Genomic DNA, 24,635 nt, shown 5'->3' with positions numbered 1-24,635 from the left:
AAAGAGAAAGTAAATAGACTATCAAAACAGCCAGACCCAAAAGGATGCATACTGTACGATTTCACTTATAGAAATTCTAGAACAAGCAAAGCTAATCTATGGTGACAGAGCAGATCAGTAGTTTCCTGGGGCCGTGAGGAGGGAATTGATTCCAGAGGGCATGAGGGGGTTTTTGGGGTGATGGAAATGTTCCCTATTATGATGGTGGTGGTGGTTACATGGGTATATAAATTTCTCAAAACTCATTGAACTGTACACTTAAGATGGGTGCATTGTATGGTACATAAATTACACCTCAGCAAAGGAGATTTTAAAAAATAAATAATAAAGCAGCCCAGCAAGAGAATTCTTATTCTTTGTATTGAATAGCAGGAAAGATAACTGAGAAATCTGTCTATTTCCTTGGGGAACAAAATATAACCTTTCTTTAGGCCTCCACTTTCACCTGATGAATCATATTGTCAAGACTGTTAAATTCAAACGTTTGTCCATATATTATTTTTTATCAGTGCAGACTAAAATAAGTTTTTACATCACAGCACTTGAATACACAAATACATTAGGGGCTAAATGATTTCCCTTTAATTAAAAGATGATTCCATTCTTAAAAGCAGAATTTTTCTGTGTATTTCTCCTTCTCAAAGAAGAAACCTACAACATTCTGTTTCCACATTGGCAAAGCAGGAAAGGTAAATTTATTGGCTCTTATAGCTGATGATCCCAGGTGTATTGTTGGCTTCAAGCTCTGCTGGATCCAGCATTGAAACAAAAGCCATGAGGGGTATATCTCTCTATGTCTCTTTGTTCTGTTTTTTTCTGTGTTAACTTCTTTTCCAGGTAGACCCTTCATTTGGAAGACAAAAATGACCACTTACAGTTCTAGACTGGCATTCCACAAGCTCAGTAGCCAGAATGTCTCTTTTGCCAACAGTTCTGGAAAGTCCTGGGGCTTTCATCAGCCCAGCTTGGGTCTTATGCCCATCCCTGAACCAATCATTGTGGCCAGGGAACGGAATATGCTGATAATCCAGGCCGTGGCTTGCTCAGCACCACATGAACCACTTGGGTAAGGCTCGCCAAAGGAACACCATGTTGTATCTTGGGTATATTCATGCACTTCTTACTTCTTCCTCTTTGCTATCATCAGAATCAATGTAGCAAACATCTATTGCTTCTGTCTGCTGAAAATCTAGCCCCTCTTAATTTATATAGGTATCAATGATCACACCAAGCCCCTGGATCCAAAGGCACCTGAAGTCAGAAGTACTCCTAGACTGTGAATGCTCCTTCTCCCTTAGGACAAAATGAATAGTGTCTTCAGTTAGTTGCAACCATAAATTACCCTCCTTCTTAAGCCATTTTGAATGGGTCTTCAGTTAACTGATACAGAAATGAATAAGTTACAAGGGGCAGAAACTCACTAAAGGTAGTAGAGCTAAAAGAGCATTTGTTTTATTAGTTACCAAAAAAAAAAAAAAGTAATTTCACAGTGGAAGAAACCCAAGAGATGTCACCTTAACCGAATGATCAAAGTTGACATGACCAGTCATGGACAAAACGACATCAAGGTCCTTCTGATCTGAAATACTGAGGATACAACGATATATCAATGATATTCCTGACCTAGGGGCATTGTTGGTCATGCTGCCAGCCCATTCCGACTCTTAGCAACGCTGTGTCCAGCAGAGTGGAGCCCTGCCTGGTCTTTTGCGTCATCCTCTCACCTTCGGCGCTCTATCAGACGATGCCCCACCGCTGTTCCTAGGGTCTCACCGCTGGTTTTGTCAGAAGTGGGTGGCCAGCTCCTTCTTCCTCGTCTGTCTCAGTGTGGAAGCTCCGCTGAAATTTGTCCACAGTGGGTGACTCTGCTGGTATTTGAGATCCTGGTGGCAAAGCTTCCAGCATCATGACAACACACAGCCGCCACAGTATGAGAACTGACAGACGGGCCGTGTGGTCCCCTGACCAGAAACGAACGTGGGCCATGGAGGTGAGAGTCCTGAATCTTAACCATGAGACCACCACACTAAAGTGCATAACCTGAATCTAATCATGAGAAAGACACATCGAAATTGAGGAATATTCTACAAAATAACTGGCCTGTGATCTCCACAGATGTCAAGGTCACGCAACACAAGACTGAAGACTTGTTTCAGATTCAAAGAGACTAAAGAGACAGGACAACTAACTAGGGTTAGGGTTTAGAGTTTAGGGTTAGGGGCTAGGGCTAGGGGCTAGGGGCTAGGATTGGGGCTAGGGCTAGGGGCTAGGGGCTAGGATTAGGGCTAGGGCTAGGGCTAGAGTTAGGGGCTAGGGGTTAGGGTTAGGGTTAGGGTTAGGGGTTAGGCTTAGGGTTAGGGCAAAACATAATTTCTGTAAAGGGTATTGTGGGGACAATTGGCAAAACTGAACATGGCTTGTAGAGTAGACAATAATACTGTATCAGTGTTAATTGTATTATACGACGGTGGTGTCAGACAGTGCCCCATTCTTAGGAAATGAGCGCTCATACACGTAGCATTAAAGGACGTTGTGCCTTCAATTTGCTCTCAGACAGCTGAGAAAAAATAATATGTGTTTATACACAGAGATAGAAATGGATAAAACAGTGGAAAATGTTGACATTTGGGGAATGTGGGTGAAGTGTATTGGAATTCTTTGTAGCATTCTTAGAACTTTTCCATAGGTTTGACAGTATGTCAAAATAAAAGTTAAAATAAAAAATATGTATTATAAATGTGCACAACACCGTCATAGAAGCAAAGAATAGGAAGTGCCGCGGGGTTTCACGGGTTGTGTAAATCTGCCCAGTTCTTTTCTTTTTTCATTGGTCACATTGCCTTCCGACTGCTTCCCTCAGCAGGTTTCCTCCATGCTCTCCTTGTCCATCATCATTGCTCATCCAGGATTGACTGCCCCGCTTCCAGAGCACCTTGAAGCCCAGCACCACACAGCTGCCCGACTCTGAAACGTAGTGCCTTTATTCCAAATTTCAGACAGGCCGAATCAGGCTGGCCCAAGTTGGGTTAAGAAAAAGAAATAAGAGAGTCAGCTCTGATGGCCTAGCAGTTCAAGTTTGGTGTGCTCCGCTTCGGTGGCCTAGGTTCGGTTCCCAGGTGCAGAACCACACCACTCATGTGTCTAGCCATGCTGTGGAGGCAGCGGCTCATAAAGAAGAACCAGAAGAACTTACAACTATACATAACTACATACTGGGGATTTGGGGGTTGCGGGAGAAGAAAAAAGGAGGAAGATCTGCAAAAGATGTTAGCGTAGGCCAAATCTTCCTCTGCAAAAAATGAAAAAAATAAAAAGAAATAAGAGAAGAAATGAAGATTATCTAGAATTGGATGAAAATGAAAATGCTACCTATCATAACCTGTGGGAGGCACCAAAAGCAGTGTTTTGAGGGAAATTCATACCCTTGAATACTTATCCTAGAAAAGGAGAAAGCTCCAAAGTCACAAAGTGACTGTCTTAAGAAACTGGAAAATGAACTATAAAATAAACCCAAAGAAAACAGAAGCTGTAAGAAAATGAAAGGAGAATAAATGAATGAAAAAAATGTAAAATAGAGATTCTGTTTTTAAAAAGCCACAACTATGTTCTTTGACATTAACAAAGTATACAAATCTGATGACATAGGAAAGAAAGTCATCAAGGTGATGAATGCATAGGGCACCATAACTGTGAAAAGCAAGGGTTAAAAAAAAGGTAATGGTTTTCAGTCCTAATGGTATTTTGTGAGGCTCAAGCAACCTTGGAGACTGCACGAGTGTGTGTGTGTGTGTGTTGAGTGGGGAGCCATGACAGCCCTGGGGGAGGTGTCAGAGCCCAAGCGGAGTTGGGGGGTGTGCACAGCAGGGCAGCTGTGCAGGCTATCAGAGCCCCAGCGTAGAGGGCTGGTGCCAGGACGGGGCAGCAGACACGCCGGGAGGTCAGGTAAATACAGGGGCATTGATCAAAGCAATAAATATATTAACAATGGCCAGATTTCTCACTATCAGAGAGGGGGCTTTCCGTGGGCCAGAATGCATCATGAACCAAGGATAATGGTTAATCTGTCCGGTGTCCCTAAGGTCAAGAAGAACAAAGAAAAACAAAAGTAAACAAAAATGCTCAGGCACAGCCATGTGCTCATGGGGGTGTAAATTAATACACCCACTTTGCAAAGCTGTTTGGCTGTATGTACTAATTCTGAACATCTCCATACCCTACAACCCCATCATTACACTCCTAGGTACACACCCAATAGAGATGCTTATATAGGTGAACAAAAAGATGTGAACTAGAAAGCTCATTGCTACAAGAAACTGGAGACAAGCCAAGTGTCCACCAAAGGAGAATGGATAACTAAACTGGATATTCATCCAATGGATTCCATGGCAACGAGGATAAGTGAACTACTGATAAACAACGTGACAAATCTCACAAACTTAATATTGAACCAAAGGAGTCAGACCCAAAAGAGAACATAATATATGATTTCATCTGCTTAAAGTTAAAAACAGGCAAAACTAAATTATGACATTGGAAGTCACCGGTGGTCATCTTTGAGTGAGAGAGAGAGTGATGGGAATGGGGCACAATCAGGACTTTTAGGGGACTGTGTAACCAGCACCCTGATCTGGGGGCTAGTCATACAGACATCACTTTCTGAAACCTTATCACACTGAACACTTGCCATATGTGCACATTTCTTCATGTGTGTTGTATGTCTTAAAACTTTTTCCCTATATCTCTTAGATGGCATTGTGGTTGGAATTGTGATTTTCCAATATGGTGAACAACCCTTGGTCCTGTTCTGAACAAAAAAAATCACAATCTTCAACTCCACTTACACCATAGTTTCATTTCAGAAAAAGTATATTTTAAACCACACCAAAATTTGTCATGCATAAGTTTATGTGTTATATTAATAATTTCAGATAATTAGAAACTTTTTTTTTCTCAGAGAACGCCTTTAAGAACATCTTTAGGGGCCGGTCCCGTGGCCCAGTGGTTAAGTTTGTGCACTCGGCTGCAGGTGGCCCAGGGTTTCACTGGTTCGAATCCTGGGCGCGGACACGGCACCGCTCATCGAGCCATGCTGAGGCAGCGTCCCACATGCCACAACTAGAAGGATCCACAACTAAGAATATACAACTATGTACCGGGGGGCTTTGGGGAGAAAAAGGAAAAAAGTAAAATCTTAAAAAAAAAAAAAAAAGAACATCTTTAAGTTGTTCGGGACGCCGACCCAGTGTCTAGCCCTCCTGGTCCCTGACCTCTAAAAGTGTAACGCTCTCCAATTTGCATAGCGACCAAAGATTTCCAAAATTCCCACCAGGGGGCGGTACCGCCCCGTTTGAGAAGAACCAATCTAGTCGGAGATTCTATGTAAGCGCTTGTGTGTTGGGGTCTGGAGCTCAGCAGGGCTCTGTGCTGGAGATAAAACTCGGTGGTGGTGGTAGTGGTGGGAGTGTCCTCTGTATGGTCATTGGTCACTGAGCCCCAACATTTAAGGCTGAGTAGCTGTGCAGGGCATGGAGGCATAGACGACCGCGGGAGCACAGCGCCGGGAGAGATTTTCCTAAAATTGTTGCTGGAGAATAACGGTCAAGGCAGGGAGTGGTAGGAAATGAGGCTAGTGAGATGGACAGGGATAAATCACGACGGTCATCTTATCATGTTTGTACTTTATTCTAAGGGTAATAGGAAGCTGTTGACTCATTGAACCAACAAAAACAGACAGCATTTATGAGCTGTTCCCACATGCCAATCCCCATTCGAAGTTCTTTTTGTGTATTCTCTCCTGGAACGTCAGAACCATTCATGAGTGCAGGGCACCTTTGAGCGTTGTGTCTGGTCCACTCTACTTGGAGCTCCATGAAAAGGCGTATCCCTCCCATCTGGCCCGTCAGAGGATCTTATGCTCCAGGCCCAGTAATTGGTCTAGGGGTCATCAGGTGACCCGGCCAGAACCAGTGAGAGGACTCTGACCCCAGAGCTGTTCTCCCACTAGGACTCTGCCGCTGTGCTAAGATTAAAGGCCCCCTTCCCTCTCACCACAAAACGGGTGACCACTCACAGAAGGACCATCTGGGAACTTCTTTCAAGAACCTTCCTTGACTGCTGTTGAGCAGCCCATTGTGTTCTGTCTCTTCTGCCAGGCCCTCAAGATGACCCACCTGGTCTCTCCCGCTCCCACACTGTCATTTTCAACTTCATTTTCCCCCAACCCTAGTTTTCTGTTTACGGTAGGTATGTCAAAAGAAAAGCTTTTCTCCTCTATGAACCATAGTTGTTTTGACCTCCTTATGTTTAATTTGTCTGTGATCTCAGCTGGGGATACTCTTCTTTATTCAATAAGAATTTGTGGGTCATTTAGTCCACGCTATACTCTGGAGGATGCAGAGATAAACAACAGATCTGCTTATCTTCAATGTTGTGCAATCTCATTTTAACGTGTGTAGGAATGGATTTCTTCTTATTTATTGAGTTTAGGATATGCTTGCTTCTTGGAACTGTGGGTTCATATTTTTCATCGGCTCTGGAAAATTCTCAGCCATTATTTCTTCAAAGACTGCCTTTCCTCAATTCTCCCAACTTTCTGCTTTTGGAACTTTCAGTAGATATTGATGTATCTTTGTCTCTCTTTCATATATCCACCTCTTCGTCTTTCTGTGCTGTGTAATTTCCTCTGATCTTTTAGTTCAATAGTTCTGTCTTGAGCTATGTCTAATCCACTGAGTTTTTAATTTTCATTTTGGAAATTACATTTACTACATTTTTCATCTCTTGAAGTTCCATGTTTCATTTTATTTTTCAAATCCACTTTGTTATTCCTGATTTTCTCTTGTTGCTTGCTTATATTTGTGATTGTGCATTTTATTTCTTTAAACATTTTACAAAGGGCTAGGTTATAGTGTGATTTTGACAATTCCAATAGCTGAATTCTTGCAAGTCCGAATCTTTTGTTTGTTGTCGTGGCAGATTGTATTTTCCAAAGATGGCCCCGAGATTTGCCCTTCTTACAGAGTGACTTGAGACTATCCACTGAAAGACAGGCTCTGCGCTCCCCGCTTTGGTCTGGGCAGATTTATGACTACGATGGAAGAGACACTGTGTGGCTTCCAAGGCTGTGTCGTAAGAGGCAGTGCATCTTCTCCCTGGTTCCCTTAGGATGTTCACTCTACTTCTGCTGTCAAGAAGCCCAAGCGTCCTGTGGAGAGGAGCTGAGGCCCCAGCCCACAGCCTCGACTGAGCTTCCAGCCCACAGCCAGCACCAGGTGGTCAGACACGTGAGTACAGCATTTTCAAAGCACGCCCTCCCACCCCACATTGAGCCGCCTCAGCTCGTACTGCGTGGAGAAGAGACACGCCATCAATGCTGGGCCCTGCTCAAGTCTCTGATCTGTAAGGACAGTAAGTTAAGCTGCCAAGCTTAGGGGAGGTTGATCTGGCAGCCGCAGAGACCTCGAGCCGTTTGCTCTGCTGGCTCTCACTCGTGCTGGCTTACTTTCCTGTGTGCGTGGTGATTTTTGAGTGTGAATTTACTGCTTGATCTTGGTCACTGGGAGTCCTGCAAACTTAAACAGGGGACGCCTTCCTCCAGAGAGGATTTGCTTCTGGTTCTGGTGGTGCTTATGGGCGCCATTGACCTGGGTCCGTCTCCGCCCCTCTCGGGGTCTTGGCTTTACTTGAAAGCACCAGGTCCAGATTTTCCACCTCTCGGATGCCCCATGACTCCGCACCTGGATAGCAGTGCTGCTGTCAGCAGCTGCTCTCATGGCAACTCCACCTCTCCCTGCTGTCCCCTGCCCTACCCCCTGCCAGGTTATGATTTCTTTCTTTATTTTCATTTTTTTTTTTTACTGATGAAGATTTTCCCTGAGCTAGCATCCACTGACAATCTTCCCCTTTTTTTCGTGTGTGCACTGCTGCCACTGCATGGCCACTGCCAGGCGATGTTGTCGGTTGACACCCTGGAATTGAACCCAGGTTGCTGAAACGGAACACACCAAACTTAACTGCTAGGCCACCAGGGCTGGGCCAGGTCATGATTTCTTGAGGGGCTGATTCTTGGGGTCTCCTCTACTTCCTGCAAGATCACAATGACTCAAGAAGTGGATCTTGATTTATTTTTTGAGGAAGATTAGCCCTGAGCTAACATCTGCTGCCAATCCTCCTCTTTTTGCTGAGGAAGACTGGCCCTGAGCTAACATTCATGCCCATCTTCTTCCGCTTTATATGTGGGACGCCTACCACAGCATGGCGTGCCAAGCGGTGCCATGTCTGCACCCAGGATCCAAACCGGTGAACCCCGGGCCACTGAAGTGGAATGTGCGAACTTAACCGCTGTGCCACGGGGCCAGCCCCAAAAAGTGGGTCTTATCCACAATCCACTTGTATTGCTGCAAGAAGGAATTTTCAAGTCCTCTGTCCAGCAAATGCCAAAGAAATCCATTAAATCATTCATTCAACAAAAATCAAGTTCTGCGCTAATCATTGGGGATAAATTAATGACATAAACACATGTGGCCCCTGTCTTCATGACGCTCACGTTCTTTTGAGGGGAGAGACCTGAACTAAGTGTTCCCTCCAAGATAAATGAATGTCTCAGGAACTACAAGGCTGGCATTCGAGTGTGAAATTAGAAAACTTCCCCTCACAGGAGGGGCTCGTTGAGGGATTAGCTTAGATCCTGAGACCTGATGACATGTTAGAGTTAATTAGACAAACGAGGAAAGGAAGAGTTTTAAGGGGCAGCAAGTGCAAAGGCCCTGAGACAGGAGGAAGCTTGGTGTGTTTGAGGGACGATGAAGAGTAAAAGAGGGTGAAGGGTAGGGGAGATTAGGAGCTAAGTTAGAGAAGTGAAGGGGCCAGATTGTGGGAGCTGCGTGTCTTTGCCGGGTTGCACATTTAATCACCAGGGGAGCTGGTGACACTCCCGATGCCCATGACCAGTTATTTCAGATTCTCTGGGGGTGGTGGGGCCCAAACATCAGGATTTTTAAAAGCTCACCAAGTGCTGGACACAACACAATTATCCTTCAACAGATGAACGGATAAACAAGCTGAGGGGATCCTCACAATGGAATACTACACAAGCAGCAAAAAGAGTGAGCTCTTGAGACACACAAAAACTCAGAAGAACCTCAAGGACGTTGTAGTAAGTGAAGGAAGCCAGTCTCAAAGATGACGTTCTGCGTGACTCCATGTATTTGACCTGCTCGAAAAGACAAAAATGCGTGATGGAAAAGAGGTCAGTGGTCATCAGGGTTACGGTGGGGTGATGGTGTGGCTGGAACGGGAGTGCTTGGAGATGACGGGACTGTTCCTTCCTGATGCCGTGGGGGTTAAATGGATCTATACGCGTGTCAAAATTCATTGAGCTGTACACCGAAGGAAAAGCGCTATTTTTATAATATGATAACTTAAAAAATAAAAATACTCTCCCCAAGTGATGTCAAGGTTGAGTCACTGATGATGGGCCATGTAGACATTTGAAGGGGTTTGTTCTTCCTCCTCAGAGCAATGGGGAGCAGGAGGGGGGCCTCCCCGAGATGGGAGCCTGCGGGAGGAGTCGGACACTGGGGGTGGACCAGGGAGTGGTCCAGAGGGTGAGACACACTGTCAGTTCATTCCCTCCGTTCATCCCCCAGACAGTTTTTCAGCGCCTGATGTGGGCTGCCTGTGCCTGCGGCCTGTAGCCTATTAGGAAACCAAGCATAACAAAACCGCCAGGCAAGGCGGGGGCGTGTAGCGACTGCACGGAAACCTGGGAGAGGGTCACAGCAGATGTCTCTGATCCCCACCCTTGGCCATGGTCCCTGTACTTGATTCCCTGGGCCGTGGGGCTCCCCTGGGAAAGATTTTGGGGGCCAGGATGAGGGAACAGCATCCCTCAGATGCTGCTCCTGATCAGATCCTCCATGCCTGTCACCCCGGGACTTGGGGTTTCCATGAGGAATTTTGGGGGCTCTGCCTACCACCCATCCACAAGGCCCCTTGTGTGTCTTTCTGCTCCTCCAGGCCCAGTGTGGTCCAGCCTCATCCTTGAGCCCCTGTCCCTGCCTCAGCCTCTTCTCTGGCTTCAGTCTCCCTCTCTGATCTATTCTCTGCTCAGCAGCCAAGGGGATCTTCTGAAAACCTAAGTCTGAGCCTCGCTCTTCCCTACCTAGACTCTTCCGTGGCTCCCTAGGGCACCCAAGGTAAAATCAGCCCTTGATAATAAATACTCAAGGTCCCTCACGATCTAGCCCCCAAAGACTATTTTGCTCCTGGCTTCTCTCCTCTCCCTACATCTCCCTAAATGCCGGCCTCAATCCCCCACTGGCAAGTGTGCGAAGGCTCAGAACCTAGCCCTTCACCCTCTCTCCTCCCCTCCTGGCAGGGCTGTGGAGGGGCAGGAAGGCCTAATAACGTGGCGGCTAGGAGCCCAGGCCTGGAGGCTCTGCAGACAACCCAATGGTCACTGGTAGGAGTCTGATCTGATAAATTATAGCTCTAGACCAGAACTCCGGTTTACGGGAAATACGGAGAATACAGGACCATGTTAGATGACACCACAAGGGTATAATCAGACAAATACAATAGTGGGGCATTCTACAAGACACCTGGCCTGGGCTTTTCGGAAAATCAATATTGTTAAAAAATATCCTGAGGACTGTACCCAAAAAATTCCCCCAATATTAAAGAGACGTAACAACCAAATGCAAAGCATGAACCTGGATTGACTCTGGTTAAAAATAAAAAACAGCTATAAAAGACGTTTTGGAGGCAATTAGGGAAATTTGAACGTGAATGAGATATCACGTACTAAGGGATCAACGGCATTTTCTTAGATGTGAGAATGGTGGTGCGGGCACACAGGAAACATTCTTATTCTCAGGACATGCAAGCTGATATGCCGTAAGGTCTATAACCTACTTTCAAAGGGTTCTGTGGGAAACACATTAAGAGCCAGGGAAAGAGGAGAGAAAAAGCAAAAATGGACAGTTACTGATCGAAGTGGAAGAGGTATAAGTGGTCTTGTTAGCCATTCTATAAACTTTGTTTGTTTGAAAATTTTTGTACTAAGATGTCAGGGAAAATGAACAAATCATCAATGATGGGAGTCCATACAACAGAATAGTCTGCAAATGTTAAAAATGAGGCAGATCAGCAAATTACAGAGAAACAGAGCCAGAGGTGGTGGTTTGAAAAGATCAAGCACGTTGATGAAATCCCCAGCCAGCCCCATCAGAAGGAGAGAGAACAGAACTTACCAATACCAAGAATGAAAGCGAGGTTCACGTTACAAACTCCGTAGTCACATTTGACAATTTAGAGGAAATGACAATTCCTTGAAAAACGCAAGGTATGAAAGCTGACACAAAGTGAAATAGAAAATATGAAAAGCCCTACATTTATTAAAGAAATTGAATTCATTATTAAAAACCTTCCCACAAAGAAAACTCCAGGCCCAAATGGGCTTCCTGGTGAATTCCATCAAACATGAAGGGAAGAAATAACAGGATCTTTCAAATTTGAGACAGAGCTACATGTGCTGAGATGGGAGTGATCCTCCAAAATGCATTGTTAAGTTTAAAAAAATCAATGTGCAAAGAGATGAGTGCGATTTTCTCATTATGTCGTGAATAAAGGAGATACATGGGTGCACGTTCCACGCACAAACTGTCTTTTCAAAAACACCCCGTTGCCTTAGAGGGAGGAAATTGAGGGACTGAAATTCAGGAGTGGGAGAAAAATGACTTTTTCACCCTGCTCCCTTTCATATCGTTTTAATTGTTAAATATGAACTGGGAATGTAATTTAAAAAAAAGTTTAAAGACTTTTTTAGCTCCAGCTTTGCTGGGTTTATAGTCTGACTCTCGTCACTCAGTTCTGTGAATTGGGTACTGAAGAAAAGGCTGCAGAAAGAGGTGGTCAAAATCCTGAGGCCAAGGAGACCAGGGGACAAGGTCATTAAACACACACTTGGCCACCAACTGGCTGTGTGACTTCAGGCAGGTAACTCTACCTCTCTGAGCCTCCACTTTTCACATCTGTGAAATGTTGCTGTGCAGTGAAGAATTAATTTTGCCTGGCTCCTAAGCCCTTGGAATACCTTGCTTGATAAGAGTGTCTTTATTTATCCGGGGACCTTGGGCCGTGCAGTATCAGCTTGCCCTCTGGATGGCCAGTCATGTGGGAGGTCAGCTGTGCCTATGTCACTGACCCCCAATAAAAAGCCTGGACACCAAGGCTGCAATGCAGTATGTGTGCCTTCACGCATCGTTGCTGGGAGAATTGAAGACCATTCGCTTGGCTCCCCTGGGAGAGGACAACTAGAACCTTGTGCCTGGCGTCTCCTGGACCCTACGCATCTCTTCCCTTTGCTATTTTTAATCAGTGTCCCTTCACTGGGATAAACCATAACCGTGAGTAAAAAAGCTTTTCTGAGTTCTGTGAGTCCTTCTAGTGACTCATGGAACTGGAGGTGGTTCGGGGAAACCCCAACACAGGGGTGATTAATGGCTTGTACTTCATCTGGAGCACAGGCACCAATGCAATTGTGTATATGCAGCACTTAAGGATCACAGCCAGTACTTACTGAGCACCTACTCTATACCAGGTTGTGTATTCAAGAACTCATTGGATCCTCATAACAACCCCATGCGACTGACATTATGATTGATTTTTTTACTTTTATTGTGAAATGTATTATACCTTCAGGAGTACAAAATTTAGATGGATGGCTTTAAAAAATAATGTGAACAACTGTGAATCATCATCAGGTTAAGAAAAAAGGACGTAGAAGCCCCCATGTGCCCCTCCCCAGTGGCAATTCCTCCCTTCCCCCAAGGTAACTATCTCTCTGACTTTTGTGACAATCATTTCCTTGCTTATCTTTTCTTTATAGTTTGACCACTCACGTATGTATCCCCAAAACTTCACGGTCATTTCATTTTCCCTGCTTTCAAGTTTATTGACTAGAATAATACAGCATGTCCTGTTTGACGTCTGGCTTCTTTCACTCAACATTATGTGTGTGAGATTTACCCATGTGATTGCATGTGTCAGTAATTCATTCCCTTTTCATCGCTGTATAGTATTCCACTGTAAGAAAAAAAAATATATATATATACCACAATGTATTTATCCATTCTCTGGTTGATGGAGATTTGGGTGGTTCCCATTTGGGGCTATTATAAACAGTGCTGCTATGAAATCCCTTCCTGTACATGTTTCCTGACTTATGTTCAAGTGCTCTAGGAAATGTATGTAGTAAGAAACAGCTGGGTTATGGGTTATGTGCATTTTCAAATTTATTCGATAATGCCACACTTGCATTTTAAGATGAAGCAATGGTAACAAGAGAGGCTAGGTAACTTTCCCAAGATTACAAGGCCAAACTTCCTTGCTGCAGAGCCCACCCTCTCACTTAGCACCACTGGCACATGGTGGGCCGCTCATAATTGTGAGCCATGATGCTGAGAGTTGTTGGGGCTGTTATTGGGGGTCTCCTTTCCTGACCCGCTATTCTGAACTCTGTTCCCATCAGTTAATAATTAACTACCCCCCAAGGAGCCTGTGATCCCGAAGCTTTGCCTTGCCTTGGCTACTGCCTGGTTAATCTGTCACTGGTCTGGCCGGGCAAGGGGCACTTGGTAGACCTGCTGCCCCCAAGCCCCTTTACCCGGTGTGGAAGTGGCCAGGCATCCTGATGCTCTGGACGTGCCGAGTGCTCTGTCCCCAAGCCGGCCCCTCCGCTGGGGGCTGGCAGCCCCTCAGCTTTGACGGGGGGGCCTTCCACCTCAAGCGCACAGGAGAGCTCACACGGGCTTTGCTGGTGCTACGGCTGTGTGGCTGGCCCCCTCTGGTCACCCATGGGCTGGCGGTGAGCAGTGACCCTGGGGACTGTCCTAGGGGCTCCCCAGGGCCCAGCTCTGAGCCCTCGCTCCCTGTCACCCCAGCTCCAGGCCTGGTCTCAGCGCCTCCTGGGCTCCCGGCTCTCGGGCGCACTTCTCCGAGCATCCATCTACGGGCAGTTTGTGGCTGGCGAGACGGCAGAGGAGGTGAGGGGCTGTGTCCAACAGCTCCAGACCCTCTGCCTCCGGCCCCTGCTGGCAGTGCCCACTGAGGAGGAGCCGGACTCGGCTGTCAAGATTGGGTGAGTAGGGGACCAGGGCCTGGGGAGGGGGTAGGACGGCAGGAGGGGGTTAGTGGACTCAGGGACCTGACACCTGCTGGCTGGGCAGTGAGGCCTGGTACGAAGGCAACCTCAGCGCCATGCTACGGTGCGTGGACCTGTCACGAGGGCTCCTGGAGGCCCCTGGCCCGACTGGGAACATCCTCATGCAGCTGAAGATGACGGCGCTGACCAGCACTCGGCTCTGTGTAAGGGACGGTCAGGACGGTGGGGGAGGAGGGTGAGGTGCCCATTGAGTCCCCCTCACTACCCCACCCATCACCCCATTCCAGAGGGAGCTAACCTCATGGGTCAGAAGGCTGGGGGCTTCCTGGGAGCTGAGCCCCGAGAGGCTGGCAGAAGCCATGGACTCTGGGCGGGTAAGGACCTCAGGCTAGGGGACACTGGATGGTTGGTGGGGAACGTCGGGGGCAGAGTCCCCTGGACCTGGAAGCAGCAGGCACCTGCAAGCAGGATGTTCTAATGACCACTGCTTCCCAGGCTGGAGACAATCAGAAGAAGCGTGGCTTGAGCCCGGGGGCACAGTCAGAATGGATGGGATACAGGCCATTGTGGGTTCCAGGGGAGGCCCCTGGGGCTGGGAGCTTTTAGCAAACAGAAGAAAGCCTATCGATCTTTTAGCAATCACTCAGATATGCTAGTGTGTACTGGCTGGAAGTCATCATTAGACCAGTAGGGTTTTGGTTCATTCATTTCTTTTTTTTTTTTTTTTTTATTTCCGTATTCTATTTCTACCCTCCCTGCCACTGGCAACCCCTTCACCCTGTATACCATGGATCTCTTCATTATTGTGATCTTGTTTTGCCAAGTGTATACTGTTTGGGAGCATATTTTTTCCAACATTTTATGAAAATGTTCAAACATATAGAAAAGTTTAAGGAATTTTACAGGGAACGCCCATAGACCTGCCATCGTGCACATTTAACTACATGTGCTTTAAATCGTACCTGTCTCTCCCCATCCCTCTCTCCGCCCATCAATCCACACTTCCTCACAGATGCTTCAAGATGTGCATCACTAACTAGAGCTGGACAGTCACTTACAGGACTTGATTTCTTCTCCGGTAAAATTTATACACAAGGAAATGCACACATTGTAAATGCACCTTTCAATGAGCTTTGACAATACACACACCTGAGCAATTCAAATTCCTGTCAAGTGAAAGCACGTTCCCATCCCTGCAGAAGCTCCCTCCGGCCCTCCTCCATCAGCCTGGGATGTGTGTAAAGACGCACACAAATGCTGCTGTGTTCTCTCTCCCGTTCTGTTTCACACTTTTCCCACCGAGCGCTCTGACTTTAAGATCCATCCAAGCCTCTTTGCATACATAGAATTGATTGCTTTTCATTGCTGTTTCTAGCCGTGAGGTTCACCTCTCCCGGGACGGACTCCTGGGATGGACACCCGGGTGGCCTCGGAGTTCCCCCACCCCAAACAATGCTGCAGGGGACATGCTGATGTTTCTTTTTTAAATTTTTACTTTTTATTTTTTTTTTTTTGCTGAGGAGGATTCTCCCTGAGCTAACATCTGTGCCAATCTTCTTCTATTTTGCATGTGGCCCGCCACCACAGCATGGCCACCGATGAGTGGTGTACGTCTGTGCCTGGGAACTGAACCCAGGCTGCCAAAGTGGAGCACGCTGAACTTAACCACTATGCCACCAGGGCTGGCACTTAATTTTTAATTTTGAAAATGTGTCCCAGAACACATAGAGGCAGGATTTGCGGTTTCAGAGGATCAGCTTTGGAGGATAACGTGTTTTATCTCTTTATGAGATGTAGTGCACTCACGTGGGGACAGTGATAGTAACTTCTCCCCAGGGAGGTTTTAAGGATGAAAGCCCCCGCCAGGCTGGCACCTGAGCGGGGGGAGCCTTCCTCCTCCTCTGTCATTTGCTTCCTTGGCTTCCTCAGGACATCCCACCTGGTTTTCCTTTTCCATCCTGCTGGCTCATTCTCAGTTTGTCTTAGGTTTTTCTCTGCTCATCTCTTAAATAAGAGGTTTCCCAGGGCTGGGTCCCGGCTCCCTCCTGCCTCACTCTTTCTTCCCCTCGAAGGGGCCTCCCCACCTACCCCCACAGCCTCAGTTTCCCACCCAGCACTAATGATGCCCCTGTTTCTGTCTCCAGCCCCAGCCTTTCCCATGAACCTCCTGGACATGCCCCAGACCCTCACACCTACCAGGCCCTATACTGGTCTCTGTGTCTCCCCACACCTGCCCCTCCTTCCTGTCCCCATCTCAGAGGCAGCCCTACCTCCCCCGATCTCGGATCTGAGTCTCCGCCCATCCTTGGTCTCCACATCCACTGGTTCCACAGCACAATTCATGACTTCCTGTGCCCTGCCATCTCCCCAGCCCCTGGTGCCCAGACGGGATACGATAAATATATGTTAATGAAGGAAGGAAGCAAGCAAGCAAGCGATTTTTAAACAATAAATTAATAGCGGAGAACTTACTGATTGCTTACAATGTGCCACTGGGTATTAAGTGCTTCGTACGTGTTTGGGGAAACATTCACCCACTGCCCGTGAGTGGGTGTTGAGGGTGATGGTTAAGAATTCTAAGAAAGAACTGAAAAGAAAGGCTAGAGGTCTGTTTAGATAATAGTAAGCAAGAATGGAGAGTGTCTTTGATGGGGTTATTAGTAGACAGGACGTGGCTGAGGATGTCTCAATAGAAACCTCCAGAATTGAAAAGCATATAGAAAAAAGACTGAAAAAAACCCAAACAGAATATCTAAGATCTGTGGGCCAACTACAAAATGTGTAACATATGTGTAATGGGAATACCAGAAGGAGAAGAAAGAGAGAAAGGAACAGAAGAAATATTTGAAAAAAATAATGACTGAGAATTTCCCCCAAATTAATGTCAGACACCAAACCACAGATCCAGGAAGCTCAGAGAACCCTACGCAGGACAAATGTCAAAAAAACTATACGTAGGCGTATAATTCAAACTACAGAAAATCAAAGAAAAAATTTTGAAAGAAGCCAGAGTGATAAAAAAACACCTTCCCTATGAGAGAAGCAAAGGTAAGAATTACATCGACTGCCCAGAAACTACGCGAGCAAGGAGAGCATGGAGGGAAATATTTAGTATTGAGAGAAAAACCACCAACCTATAATTCTTTACTCTGCAAAATTATCCTTCAAGTGGGTGGCCCCATGGCATAGTGGGTAAGTTTGGTGCGCTCCACTTCAGTGGCCCAGGTTCAGTTCCCGGGCTCAGACCTACACCACTCATTGGTGGCCATGCTGTGGTGGCAATCCACATAGAATACAGAGGAAGATTGGCACAGATGATAGCTCAGGGCAAATCTTCCTCAGGAAAAAAAAAATTATCCTTTAAAAGTGAAGGAGAAATAAAGACCTTCTCAGACAAACAAAATTGTTACCAGTAGACTTGCTTTTGCAAGAAATATGAAAAATGCATAATAAAATTTACAATGTTAACCGCTAAAAAAACACAAACCAAAAAGACCAACTGCATGAGGTAGATGCTACTGTCATCTCCATTTCACAGAGGAGAAAAACTGGGGCCCAGAGAGGTGTGACTTGCTCAAGGCCACACAGTAAGTGGTGGAGCCAGGATTCAAACTCAGGTTCTGGGTCTCTTAACCAGGGTATTATAGCTCAATAAATAGCATCTATGTGATACATAGCTGGCTGCTTTTCAGATTTCTAACAATTTCTAAACTTTTTTCCCTTCCTGGGGGTGGGGGAGAGGAGACTCCGGCCCTGGAAGGGTCCAGTAGCCCTGACTGCTCTGCCTCCCCTGCTGTCCCCCCAGGGCCTCCAGATCTCTTGCTTGAATGCCGAGCAAAACCAGCATCTCCAGTCTTCTCTGAGCCGCCTGCACCGGGTGGCACAGGTAACACCTTCTGCAGTGGTCTGGCTGTGCTGCCCCTGCTGGGCGCCTGGGGTCCGGATCACAGCCTCTCTCTCCCCCAGCATGCCCAGGCCCAGCGCGTGCGGCTCCTGGTGGATGCTGAGTACACCTCGCTGAACCCTGCCCTGTCTCTGCTGGTGGCCGCCCTGGCCGAGCGCTGGAACCGCCCCGGGGAAGGCGGGCCCTGGGTGTGGAACACCTACCAGGCTTATCTGAAGGTGCGTGGTGCTTCGGGGGGCTGTGGGCTGGGGTCCCAGCGCCCCGCCCGAAGCTGCCTGTGTGCCCCACCAGGACACACACGAGCGGCTGAGGCGGGATGCTGAGGCTGCAGACAGGGCCGGCCTGGCCTTTGGAGTGAAGTTGGTCCGAGGGGCGTATCTGGACAAGGAGAGAGAGGTGGCCCGGCTCCAGGGGACCCAAGATCCCACTCAGCCTGACTACGAGGCTACCAATCAGAGGTAGGACTGGGCCAGGCCGGCCTCTGAGACAAATAACATCTCACTTTTAGTTAGAACTCACCACCCATGATGCTGAGCGTCCCCGTGGGTCCACATGTTACTCCCTCTCCTTGGTCCAGGACACAGTCAGTTCCCACCTGAACAGCAGCTTGCTCCTTGTGCTCCCTGCTCCCTCCTTAGTCCTCCCCTGCCCAGTCTGTTCCCCACATGCACCCCTCCTGTTCGTTCATAGCTGAGTCAAATCATGTCCCTCTTCAGTTCAAAATCCTTCCGCGGCTGCCGCCGCACCCTCAATAAACCCCAAATCCTTACAGTGGCCCACGAGGCCCGCGGATCTGCTCCCGGTCGCCTCTCTAACTCCTCCTCTTCCCACCCTCCCCCTCGCTCACTGACTCCAGCCCCTCTGGCCTCCTTGATGGTCCCCAGGGCCTTTGCACTTCTTGTTCCCACCGCCTGGAACTTTCTCCCTCCAGACAGCTGCATGTTCAGTCCCTCACCTCCTTGGGTCTTTACTTATTGGTCCCCCCTCAGGGGAGCTGCCCTGCCCTCTGTGTCAAAAACTAGAACACCCACACTCACCCTCTTCCTGGATAGACTTTTCTCTTTAGCACACATCAGCAGCTGAGGTTCTGTGTAGTCTCGTGTTCAATTGCTCATTGTCTGTCTCCCCAGCGTGGGCCCGGGGTGGGGGCGGGGGCGGGGGCAGGGGGCTCCAGTTTGTTCACTGCTGAACCCCCAGGGCTTAAATTGTGCTGCTGCACGGCAGGGGCTCAGTACAGACCTGTTGAATGAATAAATAAACTATCCTAAGCAGTAGGTACTATTATTATCAACCCTACTTCAGAGAGGAAGAAACTGAGGCACAGAGAGATGGAACACTTACCCAAGGTCACACAGCTAGTAAGTGGCAGGACCAAGATTTGAGCCCAGGCAGACAGGCTGTAGAGTCTGCATTCTTACCCACCTCAGATCACCCTGTGCAGGCGGCAAGATGTGGGTGAGCGCCCCAGACCCCCAGGCCACGGCCCCGCAAAGAAGGAATTTATTCATTCACCACACACTCGCCGACCGCCTGATTTAGATCAGGAAATGTGCCAGACCCTGGTCGCAGTAGCAACCAAGGTGGCCCCCAAGCCCTGTCCACTTCACAGTGGGTGGAGCAGAGGTCTGTGGGGCTGCGGGACTCGCCCAAACTTACAGGACAAGGGGCCCAGCCATGGTCGGAGCCCAGGTCTGCACCCAAGGCCTAGGAGGGCTCCTGGGCACATTTGTGTCCCAGAGGCTTAACAACTGGCACCCTTATTACTTTTTTTACTGAGATATAATTCACATACCATAAAAATTCACCATTTAAAAGTGTACCGTTCAGTGACTTTCAGTATATCCACAAGGCTGTGCAGCCATCACCATGTCTAACTCCAGAACACTTTCACCACCTCAAAAAGAAACCCACGTCCATCAGCAGTCACTCCCCGTTCCCTCGTCCCCTCAGCCCTGGCAACCACTCATCTACCTCTGTCTCTGTGGATTCACCTGTTCTGGACATTTCCTATCAACGGAATGAGACAACATGTGGCCTTTGCGTCTGGCTTCTTTCACTCAGCATGATGTTTTCAAGGCTCAGCTATCTATCAGCACCTCCATCCTTTTCATGGCTAAATAATATTCCATCGTATGGGAAATACCATACTTTGTTTATCTGTTCATCAGTGGAAGGACATTTGGATTGTTTCTACTTTTTGGCTATTGTGAATAATGCTGCTGTGAACATTCATGGACACATTTTTTCTGTAAACATATATTTTCAATTTTCTTGAAAGTTCGGTTCTCTAGGAGTGGAATTGCTGGGTCATATGGTGATTCCACATTTAACTTTTGGAGGAAATGCCAGCTGGTTTTCCAAAGTGGCTGTGCCACTTTCCATTGCCACCAGCACGACGTGAGGGTTCCAGTTTCTCCACATCCTCTTCAGCACAGTACTATCAATATCTTAATATAAATTTTGAATAAATAATAAATCCACAATTAAAAAATCTAAATAACATGAAAATGAACACATGACATCTCTCTCTTCCACCCCCATCCCCATTTAATCATGGAGTCTCTGTGCCCCGCAAGGTAACCAATTTTGTTTCTTTCTTAGATGCATTTCCTGAGTCCCTGAATGTGTATTCAGGCAAACACAATGATTTTTGAGTGTGTTTGTGCAGAAGGCATCAGGCCCACACACTGCTCCTTGCTCTTCCACTCAGCTGCTGATCTTTCAAGCAGAATAGTCCAGCGATAACAGGTCCAGGCCCTGAAGCATCAGACAGCCTAGGTGCAAATCCCAGCTCAGCCACCTGTAGCTGTGTGACCCAGGGATAAGAGACTTAACCTCTCTGAGCTTCAGTCTCCCCCTCTGCAAAACGGGATGACCAGAACACCTACCTCACAGAGTTGGTTGGAGAATCAGCTGAGTGAACGTATGTGTGTCTGGCAGGACCCCAAAGGAAAAGACACCAGGGGGGTTAACTGAAGGAAACTTCATGACAGGACTATCTGTGGTGTGTGGGCAAGGTCAGGGGAACCCACAAGGAATGTTGAGGCACCCAGAAGCCACAGGAATGGGAAGCTGTGAGGACCCCTGGGCTATAGCTGAGGAGGTGTGGCCAGACTCGGGACAGTCAGAGTGGGCCAGGGAGGGGCCTAAGGGCGACATACCCAAGCTTTCTCTCCTCTGGACCTCTCTTCTCCTGCTCATGACTCCGTGGGTGATGCGGGAGGTAAAAGCAGCTTGCTGAGGGCAGAGAAGTGCAGAGAACAGACCTGGAGGGCAGTGCAGCAGCACCAGGGTCGCACGTGAAGTCCACGGGGGGGCCCTGGCCACGGCAACTCGGGAAGCGTTTGCCAGGCTCTTTCCCTTTCCACGTGGGTGCCACAGCGTCGTCGTTCTGTTTACCGCCGTGTGGTACTCCACCATCCTCTGCGTGCCATTGTTCACCTCCCCTCTTACAGACACTTGGTTATTGCTAATCACGTCCTGTAGACAACGCGGCAGTGAGCGCCCTTGGGTAAATGTCATCTTGTGTGTGCGATGTGGCCCTTTGCTGTGAGACTGCCGTTGTCCCAAAGGCTTTGTGTACACCCTCATCTCACTGCATCCTCACAACAGGGCTGTTAGGTGCACTCGAGTTAGCAGAGGAGAGTAAGGAGGCTCAGAGAAGGTGCAAGTGGAACGGAGGTACCTTCTGACTCCGGAGTCCTTGCCCTTAGGCACCGCACCTCCTGAGGACAGGAACCCCCAGTCCCTGGGGCCTGACCCACACTTACCAGGTGCCATAAGCTGAACGGAGCATCTCCCTGCAGTTACAGCCGCTGTCTGGAGCTGATGCTGGCCCATGTGTCCCACCGTGGCCCCATGTGTCACCTCATGGTGGCTTCCCACAACGAGGAATCTGTTCAACAGGCAACCAAGCGGTATGAGGTGGGGGGATGGGAAAGAGGTGCCCACAAGAACGCCCCTCCCTTCCTCTCCCTTGTCACAGTCCACGGGCAGAGGGCAGTGGACTCAGAACAAGGAGAGGGGCGGTGCGGGGCAGGGGTGGTGGGGTGGCCAGCAGTTCAGAGGGCTTCTGGGGAGGATATTCAAAACGTTTAACCCTTGCTATGCTGTAGGTCCGAGTGGCCCCAGCTGCACTAGGCACCGCCTCTCATTTGCTGGGGCCCGAGGAGGTCGAGGGTTGCTGGGAAGGAGCTGGGACTCACTGGGAGCTGTCAGGGGGCTCAGTGGTCACTTATCACTGAGTCTGGAAGTACTTCAATATTCAAGTAACTGGAACAGTCACATGGGTGCGCAGCGGCTGAAGTTCAGCTCTGGCTCCACCCACTGTGTGGATTGATCACGTGGCGTTTTCTGTAGCATGTGGGAGCTGGGCATTCCTCTGGATGGGCCTGTCTGTTTTGGACAACTTCTGGGGATGTGTGACCACGTCTCCCTGGCACTGGGTATGTGAATGGCCCATTCCCCAACCCCACCCTACGCCCTACCAGCCCCCAGGCCTCATTCTTCCCAGCCAGACCCCTTCTCCCATCCCCAGCAATTCTGGGCCAGGCTCCCATCCAGACCCTGCAGCTGCCCAGCTGCCAGACCCTTCCAGATAGGTCTGTTGTTCCCGTAGCTGAAGGCCTGAAGCCTGTGTCTGCATCTGCTGTCTGCGACTTCTGCTAGTCCTTGGTCACGGCGTCTTGGTTTCTGGGCCTTTGCTGTCCTCACCCTGTTGCTCCCCAGGGCCTCTGTGTTTTCTTCCGCCAGGCGCTAAGGGGTACAAAACCCCTGTACCCTAAATTCACAGTTGAGGCTTCTTGAGACATCCCAGGGATGCAAATTTGGGCTGGGAATATGTGAGGGGACTAATACATGGCCACGAGCTCTCAGAGATGGTCTCTGTTCTCTCCCCAGCTCTGCCTACAGTCAAGGCCAGCCCGGGGTAGGGGGTGGGGAGACGGGGGACCGTTACTTCTTGTTAACTCTGACGGTGCAGATTTTGGGGTTTCAGCTTAACTCCTTAACTCCAGAAGTTCTCCTTTAGGACTCTCACCCCACTCAGGCTTTGGGGCTCCATTTCTTTACCCCCTCAACTCTGAAGTCATCAAATAACGGCTCAATTTTGCCCTCAGGGCAGGAGTGCTTCTGGTGCATCCTTTCCTTCTCTGAGATCTCACTTTCTCTTAATTCTTGGATTAGTAAATTATTCTCTTGGCAGCATTTTAACAACATTGAGAAGTTTTTAAAAACGTTTACCTCAAGTTTTTTTCGGTGGGGAATTTTGTCCAACTCGCCCAGTCTGCCACGTTCTCAGAAATGGAAGTCTCTGTTCCATATGGGGTCTGGGGAAGCCTCTCCCCAAACATGACCCCACATCCTGCCAACACTCTCCCCCCAGGGCAAGCCGGCTACGCTGTGTATAAGTCCATCCCCTACGGCTCCCTGGAGGAGGTGATCCCCTACCTGATCCGGAGGGCCCAGGAGAACCGGAGTGTGCTGCGGGGCGCCCGCAGGGAACAGGAGCTGCTCAGCCAAGAACTTCGGCGCAGGCTGCTGGGGCGGGGCCTAGGCGGACCCCGTTAGCACCCGCAGGGGTCATGTGGTCAATAAAGGTCGTGAGCTGCTGCCCTGCACTGAAGTCCCTCCTTAGGGCAGGGGGAATCCCAACCTCAGCCAGCCCCAGCTAGGGGGCTCTGCAGCTCAGGAGAGACCCTTAGATGACCCAAGAGCACAGCAAGGGCATGGATCAGAGACTAACGAGGCCGCCCCACAACCCTGAGGCAGCCTAGCCTGCGATGGACCTGTGGTCGCTCCACGCAGCCCGTCAGTGGCCGATGTGGGAACTTTCCTCACTCCTGTGGATGCCCAAGCAAACAGCACAGAGGAAGAGTGGACACTGAGGCCCCAAAGTCAAGAGGCTGGGCTAAGGCCACACATCCAGGGAGGGACAGAGGGAAGAGCCAAACCATCTCTGATTTAATAAGCATTTACCAAGGCTCCTTCTGAGCCAGGCTCTGAGGCAAACAATGCTGGGGACACAACAGTGACAGACAACCCAGGCCCGGCCTCACAGGGCTCTCAGTCCAGCAGGGCAGACAGATTCATCTTCAGACAGCGACAGCCCAGAGCGGTCAGGGCTGTGATGGGGGAGCCCAGGCAGAGCAGCAGGCGATGTTGGGGAAAGCATGGCGGCTGTGGGAGGCCCGAGGAGACCCTTGGTGATCAAGAGGGCTTCCCAGAGGATTCATAAGAATAACCGAGTGAACATCGAGAAGAGCATTGAAAGAGAAGGGCCCTGCCGACAGAGCGAAGTGTGAGGCAGAAGGGGAGCCGGGGACAGGATGGAGCAGGCAGGGCCAAGTCATGCAGTCTCAGCTGCCGGGTTATAGGGTCTGGGGGTCGGGAGGATTTCAAGCAGATGGGGACGAGTCAGCTGTGGCTTCAGGAAGATTCCACCTGCTGCCATGTGCTGGGTGGACCAGAGTGGGGAGGCAGGCAGGAGCCCAGGGGAAGCTGGGGCAGGGCGGGGCTGTAGGGAAGGGAGGAGGGGCTGGTGGAAAGGACGGTCAGGAGGCTGAGCGG

General features: G+C 48.9%; 1 protein-coding gene and 1 long non-coding RNA gene across 3 annotated transcripts; both read left to right on the top strand.

Annotated features, from left to right (window-relative positions):
* The first annotated feature begins 5,377 nt into the window (after window positions 1-5,377).
* LOC138915699 (uncharacterized) lies at window positions 5,378-9,445 on the top strand. Its single transcript, XR_011421818.1, has 3 exons — window positions 5,378-6,239; window positions 6,976-7,283; window positions 9,043-9,445. It is a non-coding gene; the product is annotated as an uncharacterized lncRNA (long non-coding RNA).
* A 4,137-nt stretch (window positions 9,446-13,582) lies between these two features.
* On the top strand, window positions 13,583-23,686 carry PRODH2 (proline dehydrogenase 2). 2 transcript variants are annotated; one of them, XM_023649591.2, is made up of 10 exons: window positions 13,583-13,867; window positions 13,944-14,140; window positions 14,229-14,367; window positions 14,452-14,538; window positions 17,970-18,050; window positions 18,131-18,286; window positions 18,360-18,526; window positions 21,875-21,985; window positions 22,428-22,513; window positions 23,452-23,686. In XM_023649591.2, the coding sequence occupies exons 1-10, from the start codon at window positions 13,694-13,696 to the stop codon at window positions 23,634-23,636; spliced, it is 1,383 nt and encodes a 460-aa protein (XP_023505359.1). In that variant the 5' UTR covers window positions 13,583-13,693; the 3' UTR covers window positions 23,637-23,686. The 2 variants fall into 2 exon arrangements, with proteins under 2 accessions (XP_023505359.1, XP_023505360.1); XM_023649592.2 differs by lacking the exon at window positions 22,428-22,513 and having other exon boundaries at window positions 13,587-13,867.
* Window positions 23,687-24,635: the final 949 nt, after the last annotated feature.

The sequence above is a fragment of the Equus caballus genome, chromosome 10 (assembly GCF_041296265.1).
Source record: "Equus caballus isolate H_3958 breed thoroughbred chromosome 10, TB-T2T, whole genome shotgun sequence".
Taxonomy (NCBI): Eukaryota; Metazoa; Chordata; class Mammalia; order Perissodactyla; family Equidae; genus Equus; species Equus caballus.
The sequence above is the reverse complement of the archived record's forward strand: the minus strand, read 5'-3'. Positions and strand labels throughout refer to the sequence as shown.

Coding starts and splice junctions, on each gene's coding strand:
- PRODH2 (XM_023649591.2), top strand. CDS start 13,694: ATGCTCTGGACGTGCCGAGTGCTCTGTCCCCAAGCCGGCCCCTCCGCT. Junction 14,539..17,969: donor AAGCCATGGACTCTGGGCGG/GTAAGGACCTCA, acceptor CTGTCCCCCCAG/GGCCTCCAGATCTCTTGCTT. Junction 18,051..18,130: donor GCCTGCACCGGGTGGCACAG/GTAACACCTTCT, acceptor TCTCTCCCCCAG/CATGCCCAGGCCCAGCGCGT.